General features: G+C 32.4%; 1 protein-coding gene across 5 annotated transcripts; it reads right to left on the bottom strand.

Moving 5' to 3' along the window:
* Positions 1 to 5,072: 5,072 nt before the first annotated feature.
* Positions 5,073 to 9,369, bottom strand: LOC108486727 (probable glycosyltransferase At3g07620). 5 transcript variants are annotated; one of them, XM_053029910.1, is made up of 7 exons: positions 8,899 to 9,263; positions 8,563 to 8,630; positions 7,387 to 8,287; positions 7,164 to 7,294; positions 6,706 to 7,054; positions 5,841 to 6,191; positions 5,073 to 5,753 (listed from the first exon to the last, which is right to left on the bottom strand). In XM_053029910.1, exons 3-7 carry the CDS (start codon positions 8,170 to 8,172, stop codon positions 5,523 to 5,525), a joined length of 1,848 nt encoding a protein of 615 aa, XP_052885870.1. In that variant the 5' UTR covers positions 8,173 to 8,287; positions 8,563 to 8,630; positions 8,899 to 9,263; the 3' UTR covers positions 5,073 to 5,522. The 5 variants fall into 5 exon arrangements, with proteins under 5 accessions (XP_052885870.1, XP_017646414.1, XP_017646415.1 ...); XM_017790925.2 differs by having other exon boundaries at positions 5,073 to 6,191; positions 8,899 to 9,369; XM_017790926.2 differs by having other exon boundaries at positions 5,073 to 6,191; positions 7,387 to 8,245.
* Positions 9,370 to 11,894: the final 2,525 nt, after the last annotated feature.

The raw sequence follows: 11,894 nt of genomic DNA, 5'->3' as shown, positions 1-11,894 counted from the left end.
TAGGTGAAATACCTGTGATTTGAGAAAAGTACATGACTAAGGTACCTCGTGTTAGGTTGACAAATGAATACATTCAGTACGTTAAGTGGGCCAGGTACGCATTATGTACTCATATGTGAGTTTGATCTGCAATGAATCATAAGCGTGCATTGTGATACATACGTGAATAAACGTTATAACTATATCTATGATCATGATACACCGGGTCAGGGTGTGAAAGTATGTGAAAGTTGTGACAACCCGAATTAGGGCCTAATCGGAATAGTGGTTTCGTGACCACAAATCTGAGATAGAAATAATTGTTTTATAATTATTTTGGGGTTTATAATATGATTTCATGATTTCGTGAAAATTTCGTGATGAAATTCTATGCATTGAGTGCTTAAGTTGAGATTAGGGGCTAAACCGAATAAATTGTAAAACTCGTGTTTTAGAAGTTTTTAGTATGAAATTGCTTTGGGATATTAACTAGGAGGTTTTAAATAGCAATTTGACCCATTCCTAAGTTATGGACAAAAGTTGGACATGGAGGGAATTTTTTGAAAGTTTAGTAGTAAGGGCATTTTGGTCATTTGTATATTAAATGAAATAAAATGGGAAAAATAACACAAAATTGGTCATCATCTTCACTAGTTGCTGCCGAAATTTTCTCTCCTCCATAGCTAGGGTTTCTTCAACTTTCAAGCTTCATAGTAAGTGATTTCAAGCCCTGCTTTTAATGTTCTTCACATTTTGAAATCCTCGTAGCTCGGTTTACCTATTTCTACCATTATTTCGAGTTAGGGTTTATGTTTAAAAATTTACCCATGAATGATAGGCATGTATTGTGTTGTTTGATGGTAGAATATGAATGTTTGAAGTTAGGAGAACGATCTTTTCTAAGCGATTTTTAATGAAAACGAGCAAAACGGCATAATCGATAAAAATACCTATTGTTCATAACTAAGTGTTAGAGTGAGAATTTGATGTTGCCATAGAAGAGAAAAATGATCAGTAGGTCATTAAACATAAGAATAAGGGCTGAAATTAAATTTCCGAGCCTTGGGGAAAAATCGTAATTTTGTAAAAGTTAGGGGGCAAAAATGTAATGTTTGCATAATCTGATTTTTGGATTAAAATAAATAGTTCGAGTGTTAAATGAGCTAAATATGTTGTTATAGATCAAGAAAGGCGTGGAATCGACCTTGAACGGGGGAAAGAGAAAGTTTTGGACTAAATTGCAAAATTCCCATATTTTGCACCGAGGTAAGTTTGTATGTAAATAATACATTAATTTCATTTACATTCTTATATTTCAGCCTATTATATATATATACTAGCTGATGTTGAAGTATAAATCGACTATTGGAAGAATGGAAATAAGTAATAGAGAGAGAGAGATCCCGGTTGAACATTCGGAAAGATCGAATAAAATAGAGGGAGCATAGCTAGGTCACATGTATGGCGCTGAGTGCACATCATGTGTACAAGAAAGCTACGAGATACTATGTAGTAGCTAGGTCACATGTGTGATATGGGATGTATCCCATGTAGACAAGAGAGCTACGTGAGAGATAAATGTAGCTAGGTCGCATGCATGATTCCAAGTGAAGGACACCATGTAGACAAGAGAGCTACGAGACAAATCAGCTAGGTCGCATGAGTGGTACTAAGTGTTCACTATGTGTACAAGAGAGCCAAATTAAATGAAATATGATGGTGGGGCTGTGTGCTGAAACCATCAAGTATCGAGGATTAATCCGAATTGTTCAACGGGGTGCCTTTGTGGTGACATTGTAGTCATGGGCCTATACTTGTGATGTATGAAATGTGGTGAAAATGATTTGTGATATATATATATATATATATATAAGTTAAAATGAGGTTAGTACAAAGAATGTGTGAAAGAGAAAAATTAGCATTAAAACTGTTTTGTACAGTAGCAGTGACGTGATTTTTAAAAATCACCAAAAATAGAAGGAATTTAATTATAGGTTGAATGAGATGTGAAATTAAATATTAATGAGTCTATTTTCATATAAAAGAAACAGAGAAATCAAAGGAATTCTATATTTTGAGATATTTACAATTGTGTGTGACTTGCTCAAGATGACTATGTGATCCCCTGTTCCAACTTTGAAAAATCATTAAAAATTGTACAAAAAAAATTAAGGAATATAGTTTATATGCCTAAATTCCTTATTGAGTATAGTTTTAAATGAAACAGGTTTCATGGTTATTTGAATTTTGTACTGAGATAAATTCAATTCGTAGTGAACAGAGGTCAGATCAGTTGAGCTGTGTAACAGGGGAAACTTTAACTAATAAACTGTACTAATTGGCTGAACCAAAAATTTTAGAAAAATATTAGTAAGAATTTTTATGAGTCTAGATTCAGGGAAATTTTACGGATTTGAATTTCGAGTTTTTTAACTCAAGTTATGATTTATTTAGTGATCATGACGCAGGAGGGACAGCTTGATCAAATCGGAGTAAATAGTAAAATTAAAATATGATATAATTGAGTTATGTTGTAAACATATTAGATTCCTTATTTGTTATTTATATACTTACTTACTAAGCTATAAGCTTACTTTCTTTTCTCTCCTTTGTCTTATAGTGTCATCCAAATTAGCACAGGGAGTTAGAGATCGTTGAAGATCTGCCCGCACTATCAATACTCTTGGTATTCGAACTCAACATTTTGAAATATGGCATGTATAGCAGACTTAGTTATTTTGTTACGTGTCATAATTGTCTAGGTTTAAAATACTAATTATAGTATCAAACTAATCATTTTGTACGAAGCCTTTGAAATTGGTTTGCCTTGTTAATGGCATATGTTATAATGATTCATGATCAAATTGCACGCCATATTTTTGTTGGGTTTTATTTAATAGTATATACTATAATTTGTTAATACCTCGTACCCTGTTCCGGCGACGAATACGGGTAAGGGGTGTTACAAAAGTATTCGATTTAATTATGTTATACGAATTCAGATTAAGTGTGATAAGAATGCTGAACGTGCATTATGTGTTAGTGTGTATTCGGCCAGATGGCAATATACCTAGAATATGGCCACTTAAGAAATTGAATAATCGAAGTATAATTGTGTTTATTTGTTTGCATTGCTTAAGACTTATTAAGCTTATGAAAGCTTACTCGTTGTTACATTCCTCTGTTTTATAGATTGTTGACTTGATTACACTTCGGGTTGGAGTTCACGGAGATATTATCACACCGTCGAGCTCACGCTATTGGTGTAAGTAAATCCTAGTATTTCGAGTCTATGGCATGTATAGGGTTTTAATGTTGAGTATGTGATATTATAATTTAGCCAAAGGTGTTGGCTAGTAAAGTTTTGGGCCTCGTAAGCCCATATATGGGACAGATTGCATGTGAAAAGAAAAGTTTTAAATTGATTGAAATTTTTCGGCACTGTTTTTGTGTGGTTGACTGAGTTTAAGTCGGGCAACACCTCGAACCCTGTTTCGGCGAGAGATACGGGCGAGGGGTGTTACAGTCTATTTGCCTGAACCCTCATGTAGGCCGAAACTCATCTCCCTAAAACTGATTTAACACCATTGAATACGACACACTAGAGAAACACCTCATAACAAGCGAAATTCATGTTTCGTAAAATCCTAGAGCACCCATCACACTTTTCAGGAAACCCGATTCAACCCTATCATAGACTTTGCTCATATCAAGTTTCAAAGAAAAAGAATTAGCTAAACCCCCTTTTCTTCTTAAAAGAATGTAGAATTTTGTAAGCCACAATTGTATTATCAGTGATTTGCCTTCCTACCACAAACGCCCTCTATGTTTCATCGATACATACACTAAGGACCCCTCGAAATCTATTAACAATCACCTTTGAAATCACTTTATAAATTACATTATGTAAACTAACAAGTCTAAACTGGCTCATATTCTTTGACGTCACCACTTTTGGAATAAGCACTATGTTTATACGATTCACTTCCTCTACATTGCAAAATATATTTATTACATGATTTTCAATCCACTTAACAAATAATGGGTTATTTATTAATACATGCATATTAAATAATTTTTCCTTTAAATTATTACATTAATAATCAAATAAGGCGTTAAATATAAGTCTTAGGTAAATATTATTTTTGTAATAGTGAATCTTATAAAAGGAAAACTGTTTTTGAGTTTTATAATCTGCTCCGCTTTGTCACTCATGAAAAGATTTCCTATAAATATACATAGGGACTGTTGACGTGAAATTACTTTGAGCTACTTTGACATTATATTTTATAATGTTTTTCCATTAAAATTAACTTACGGAACACAGTGAAAAAAATATATAATTACATTATATAAACTAAATGATATTTTAGTTAAAATAATAAAGTTGAAATTTATAGTAATTTTAGTTTAAATTTCATTATATGATTTATGAAAATATAAAAAATATTCCTATAATAATATAACTTATTTTCTAAGTAAAAAGAATGGTAATTTTCCAACTGTGAAAAATAATTCTCAACTAAGTGAACAAACGAGGCTTTAATTAAAAAATGATAATTCCCATTTAAGTAAATAAATGAGGCTTTTACGAAAATGGTGAAATAAAAATTTAAAATTAGATTTTGGGTTTAATTTTTAATTCCAATTTTATACATAAATTCCTCTTTTATATATAAAAGATGTAAATATAAATAACTAGATTGTAGGCCCTTTGGATTTCATCGCATATAGGGTTGAGTAAGAAACCAAGAAAATCAATATAATGTTCTTACTACCAAAATGCGATTTAATCCTTTGTTAATCAATATTTATACTATTACTTAATATTAATTTAAATTGATTTCACCGTTTAATTCAAATATGGAGTGTATATATATATCTTAATATAATGTCTTTATTGATCGTTTTATACTTTTACTTCATTATCATCGTTACAATTGAATCCAAACACATATCCTATCACTAATTTTAATTTTATTACTATAATAACTAATTTTACCGTCACTTCTATTTTTAATCTCACTAAGGTTAGTTAATCACACTGTTCATCCAAAGGAAACGGGCCAAATTGGCACCATCCAACAAAACTATTGAGGTTTACCTTGTTAAAAGGTAAAAATCAATAAATCTATACTTAAATTTCAACATTAATTTTTTTTACATAAACTACTATTATTAATAATTAAATAAATGAAAAGGCCACATCGCCAACTCAAGAACTGGTTGCTAAGCCTACAACCACTTGTGAAAAGAATTTTTATAACTCCCGGATGGAACTAATTATTACCGACACACGCTTACATCACAAGTAATCAGTATAACTCAAACTTGGGACATGAATTTTAAAGTGAACTCCCCTACCCAATAGCGGGGTCCACTAGTCGATGCAACCTTATTCACTCAAATCTATGTACGCCTATAATAATGTGAAAGAAACAAATTTTTGTACTCAAAAAGTACCTCTCTCAAACATTGTGAAAAGGATTTAAATTGATATTAATTGAAAACTTGATGATTCTGTGGGTTTGTAAAAAAGGAACTTACCTTGGCTTTTTCATTTGGAGAACTCTATTGTACCAAACTGAATGGAGAATCATATGAAATATATCATATTTCACTGGTCTAGGATGCCAAAGAAAATGTTGTTGTGCCTTTTTAACGCTCAGCTGCATCTGCCGATACCTCTCGTCTGGGATTGACAAGAGGATCTTCTTCAAATTAGCAATATCCTTCTCCAAAACGAAGACTGCTAATGAGTCCCAATTCAAAACCTCGAAAAAAGGAGGAACGAAATTGTCAGATATGATAACCGGAACACATTCATAAAATATGGCCTCCACCACGCGTGGACTGTTAACCTCGTAACCTCTAGGACAAATGCAGTACTTGCTCCTCTTCATGTGCTGGGCGTAGTTCAGTTTCCCCTTACCATTATGCATTGTACCAAAGATTTTCATGTCGGGATCTTTGTTTCCCCACTGTTGTAATAGAATTGGCCTTAAATAACCATGCATGCCTCCTGCAAAGAAAGCCAGAATTGATCTCTTTGAAGGAGGTTCACCACCGAGGTCTCGGAGGGGTCTCTGAGGGTTCCGAATGGTGGTCTCAGGAAGAGAGACATCCTTCCCAAAAATATAACCTTCTCTAATGTCGGAATTGCAGAGGGCTCTTATGCAATTGGCCATGTATTCCTTTGTTTCAGATGTTGCCTGAGAAAGTAGAGATTATTAGAAGATAGTATAAGAACAAAATGTTAAACAACCTAACATGTCCTTATACCATGCCTTGAAGGATAAATTAGTCTCTCTATTATACATATCATTTTGAAGCAAAAAGGTAATATTTTATATGGCAGTTAACTTGATCTTAAAAAAAAAAGCGCTCAAGTGTAATGTTTTAAAATTACATGAAATTTTTTTTAAAAAGAAAAACCATAATTCAACATTTGCTATCCTTTTTCATTGTACTATTAAAACACAACAAATCAGCATTTTTTAACGTTCAACCTTATGGTTATTTGCTCAAAAATTTAAATATACGAGGAATATAAGGATTCTAGATAGTTTAACCTAAGAAAAAAACTGAAACTCTAGCAAGAACTTACTACTGAAGAAAAAATCAACAGTTTTATCATGCAAATTGCAACAAAGTAAGAGCTCAAGTGGTTTCAAATTCCAGGAAAAAAATAGCCAAGTAAAACCCAAGAAAGCATTAAAACCATACCCAGTCATGGCAAGCGACCATAAAATGATCAGCTCCTTGAGTTCTGTTCCAGTAAGGATATTTTGCTGCAATCGTGTCCACATAGTTCTTCAAATACTCTACAAGGTTCTGGATACTGTGAGAATCAGGGACATATAATGTCTCTTCCAACATTCTAGAACTAAAAGGTAAGTAAAACAGTTGGGCTTCTCTTGGTTTTTTAGTAACAAAGTTTCTATTAGCTTGCAGTTGTTTCATGAACCATCCTTCAGAGGCATAAATACCCTTGAGAACCGGCTTATGAAATACGGGTTTTTTTCCTTCCTTGTAGATATATACTTTGAGTGTGCTTTCCATCAATTCATAGCTCCTGTAATTTAGGATGAAAATTGTTTATATATTATGCACTTGAGTAGAAGTAACTAATTTTGTGTGACCACAAAATAATCGAGTTTTTTAATGGAGCGAGCAGAATATACCTTTTGAACATAGAAACATTCCGATAAAGAGGTGCATAAAGTTGCTGATCGATCTCTAAAATAGGTGCTTTCTCAATCTGCGATCTTACATTTAATAGCACTTTGTCTGCTGCTGAAGCCCATCTTGGTGTCTACAAACAAATGGACAGAGAAAAAAGAACATTGAAGTACAGAAACAAATTTATTCCTTGACAAGAATGGAAAACAAGATGTTTGAGCATACCGTGGAATGATACGAAACACGACTCCAATAAAACAAATTGTTCATATCAGCTATAGTAGTCGGTGCTTCCTTTGTGACAGTCTTATTGTTGTAACTTTCAGGATAGTCTTCAAATTCCTCTGATGAAGGCTTCCTACCAGAATTGTTATCATCATCTAATATGGAATCACTATTCTGATCTTTGTCATTTACTTCATAGGTCCCAAAACCATTAGTTGCTTCATTAACAGCACTAGTTTGGTTCAAGCTATCTAGAGTGGCCATGTTATTTTCCTTGCTTAACTCCAAGGATAGACCACCTTCCACCTCTGCTGTAGTCTTATTTTTGGAACTTTCAGCATCATACACTGTAGAATTCTTAATTAAATCTACCAATTCCTTAGTTAAAGACTCTTTTGGAGATTCACTGCCGTCCTCAAATGTAGAAGATTTATTCAAGTCCACATTGGTTTCTGATATAACATCATCATTCAAATCCATGTCCCTTTCTTCAAAGACCTCATTACCATGAACTGTCTCACTACCAGCATATGTTCCATTATACTCCAAACCAATTGAATGAGTCACGTATCGTATTGTCCCATCTGACTCAGTCGATGATGGAGCACTGGCTAAGAAACTACTTTGTCCCTCAACAGAGATCTTACCAGAAGGAACTACCGCCGACAACACATTCTCGCTCGAAAGTTCAAGATACTGGAATGTTATAATCACCATGAACGCACATATAAGCCATATCAATTTCCTCGCATCTAATTGAAACCAAGATTTAAGTTCATGTCCCATTGAGTAACAACTTGACCACTTGTCAGCTCAGTTCCAATGCTAAATGTCATCCCTGCATTATGTTCCTTAGCCCCTGAATTTAGTCATAATGAAAGTCCTTCACCGATTAATGAACCTAACTCAAGCAAAGAGTAAAATGATTCAAAAAACTAATAATCAGCATACATGAACAATTATTGAACCTATTTTAGCAGTCAATGAATCAAATAGGAAAAAGAAGTCAACAAATTAGAGAGTACAAAAACACCGGTTCATATTTTAAACCATTAAATACAGATCTAACGCCGATTCTTTCATTAATCAAAATCCAGAAAATATAGAGAGAAGTGACGAAGCAACAAGAAATAGAAAAATAAACTAAAACAAGAAAGCGAAAAGAATAATGCTTACGAATTTCGCTCGTCGAACTCGCACTCTTCAGTTAGGTGGAAAAGAATCCAATTAAGAAAACGAAAATTCTACAATTCAAGAAAATGGAGAAGCAAAGAATCAGAATACTTATAATTGTATATCTGTTTTAGCGTTCAATTAATCAACTAGCAAAAAGAAGTCAACGATGTAGAGTGTACAAATCACCGGTTCATATTTTAAACCATTAAATACAGATCTAACGCCAATTATTTCACTAATCAAAATGCAAATCCAGAAAATACAGAGAGAAGCGAAGAAGCAATCAGGAATACAAAATTCAACTAAAACAAGAAAGTAAAGAAAAAAAATGCTTACGAATTTCGCTCGTCGAACTCTTGCTCTTCGGTTTGGTGGAAAAGAAACTAATGATGAAAGCGAAAAATCTAAAATTCAGGAAAATAAAGAAGCAAGGAATCTTCTCCAAGAGGCGCGCAGTTGTAAAACTAGAGAGATGAAATTCATCTTCTTCTTTACTCCGTTTTCTTTTTGCTTTTGCTTTTGATGAACTCGTTTTCCTTTTTTTCTACCAAGCAGCCAAACTGTAAAATGTTGAGAATTTGAATGGGAATTTTAAAGCTTCAATGCCTTACAGCTTCCGTGTTACTGAGAAATTAATTTTTTTTTGGCTTTACCAATAAGTTGGAAACAAAGAACCTCTCCTGGTCGGCTTTTATTTTTACTCAGGTAAATAATAAATGTTTTTGGACGAGAAAGGACAGTCATTTATTATTATATTTCGTTATTACCGCAGCTACCGATTCCTTTAACATACCATAACTATTTGCTAACTTCATCCATCCATCAATTACATTCTTAATAAAGGAATGACTCATTACTATTGACCCATTCTAGATTGCCCTAAAAAAAATTAAGATTTTTAACTTTTTAGATTTATGATTGAACCATATGTAACATCACATGTGTAATTTCCAAGTATTTTTTTTTTCTTTTGTAATTATAAAAATTTGGCTGCCAAATGTAATTTTATTTTGGAAAATAAAATCTTAATACCACTCAAGCCTTGCTTCGCAGTTTTATTCTGGACAGGCCTCTTCCCAAATGGCCCATAACTCTGATGATGTTTTCTATTAATTCCTTTAGAACTCAAATTTGACATGATTTTCTTACTTTTATTAGAAACCCCTATTTCCTTCCTAGAAATCGAAACCAGCTCACCGGTGTTTGTATCCAAAAAAACTAATGCATTAAATCGTAATTCCAAAAAAGTCTTTTCTTGATTTTTTTGCCCCTATTTTTTAGAGTCTCGTGATTTCCTCCACGATTTTCCCTCGACCAACATCTAAGGCCCGTAAGCCTCCTCCCTCTTCGTCACACCGGATTTCATCGATGACCTGTCATTCGGCAAAACCTCACCGCCTGCTGATTCGATACTAAGGGAGCCATTAGACACAACTCCTTCAAGTGTCTGTAACGTCCGCAACAAAAACATCATTGATAACGATTCATACTTAATAAATTGAGTGATGTTATTTATCAAAACTTGAGATACGAGGGGTAAATAATAGAAAAACGGTAATTACTAATATTTTTAATCCTCGTGGATACAATATTTTTACTCACCGTAGTTATACTATTTATCGATAGGTGCAATTGTCTTCGTTGTATTTTTAGTTAGTTTAGTGACACATCAGCACCCTATCATTTGATCCAGGGGATCTCATTAACAATAGACCTTGTGACATCCTCTTTTAAAAGTTCAAAATCATCATCATCGTCAAGCCCCTTCGGGTTAACTGACTTCCTAAATTCAACAATACCTTACCCCAAAAACATATCTTTCCACAATAGTGTTGCTTCAGTCGATGCGTCGACAGCTATATCTATGGTGGTTACTACCATACCATCCTTGAACTGCACTTTCTTGGTGCCTCGATCTTCATTAGAATATGGTTTGGTTTGTAACACTCCCATACCTGACCCAGTCGTCAGGTCAAGGTATCAGAATGTCACATTCATTGCTGAAGCAATTACAGAAATTTCAAATTGATTTATCATATTATTTGATTATTAAAAATTATTTTACTCACTTTAATAATAAATGGATTTTTGAAAGAACTATTTATGAGTTAAAAGGAGCTCATTAAAACATGATATTTAATCAAAGATAACAAAGTTTATAAAATTAACACAATTATTAAAGTTTTACAAATAAGTCCAATGGAGAACTTGTCATTTCTAAAATAGTTTACCCACTTTATGTATATTTCATATTTATTTCCAAATTGAGCCAATTAATTTAATTCTTCATACGTTTTAGTCAAGATTCCAAAGTCACATCAATTAATAATTATTCACTTATTATTTTATCAATTCGTTTAAACATTCTCACATATATTAATCATTCCATCACTTATAACCATGTTGTAACATTTCAAATTCATCTACTATTTTTTGTCCGCCTTTTCTCTATTCCACACCTTTTATGTATATATATATTAGAATCTTTAATTTTTAGTATGATATGCTTATATGTAACCTTAACTATAATTTCACTATTTACTTATGTGTTCATATCAAAGTTGTCCACTTGTGTCATAGCCACTAAATTAATTATATCTTGAGCTAAAGAATTCGAAATTATGATCTGCGTATTATATTTGAAATTAGACTCAATGAACTTTTTTCCATAAAAAATTTGGAATTTCCACATAAGCCAATTAATACGATTCATTTTTCAAATTTTCCCATGTTCTACTACTTAACAGCTTTGACGCTTATTCACTAAAAATTAATTATCTTTTAATTCGGGATTTGTATCATGTTATTGAAAATAGACTCATTAAGATTTTTGGAATATTAATTCCATCTCCTAAATATTTTTTATACTTTTTTATGATTTTTCAAAGTCAGAACAGAGGAACTCGAATCCAATCTGATATTGTCCTACAAAAACTAATATATCTCATAATCTAGAATTTCGTTGCTTACGCTGTTTCTTTCATAAAAAACTAGACTCAATAATATTTAATTTAATATTTAATTCAACCTCTAACTAAATTTATATGATTTTCGGTGAATTTTCAAATTTAAGCTATTGCTACTATCCAAACTATTTCAATGAAAATATTTTTTTTTCCATGGTTCTTTGCACTATCATTCATTCAATCATACATAATCATCATACTTTTGATTACTATTCAATCTAATAACTTATGTTTATATGTAGATTACATATTCATTTCTTAATCTTAGTACTTTCATAATACAAATCACATTCTCTCCTACTTATCAATTTAGTGTTTTAAGTCTTTATACTTCATCAAATACTTTCTTTTTCTAGTATTTAGATT

This window comes from Gossypium arboreum, chromosome 6 (assembly GCF_025698485.1).
Source record: "Gossypium arboreum isolate Shixiya-1 chromosome 6, ASM2569848v2, whole genome shotgun sequence".
NCBI classification, from domain to species: domain Eukaryota; kingdom Viridiplantae; phylum Streptophyta; class Magnoliopsida; order Malvales; family Malvaceae; genus Gossypium; species Gossypium arboreum.
The sequence above is the reverse complement of the archived record's forward strand: the minus strand, read 5'-3'. Positions and strand labels throughout refer to the sequence as shown.

What these genes read in the sequence shown, in the direction of transcription:
- LOC108486727 (XM_017790925.2), bottom strand. Translation starts at nt 8,172, where the DNA reads ATGGGACATGAACTTAAATCTTGGTTTCAATTAGATGCGAGGAAATTG. An exon ending in GTGTTTCGTATCATTCCACG is followed by an intron (nt 7,295 to 7,386) that starts GTATGCTCAAAC and finishes ATTTGTTTGTAG; the next exon opens with ACACCAAGATGGGCTTCAGC. An exon ending in TGGTCGCTTGCCATGACTGG is followed by an intron (nt 6,192 to 6,705) that starts GTATGGTTTTAA and finishes CTACTTTCTCAG; the next exon opens with GCAACATCTGAAACAAAGGA.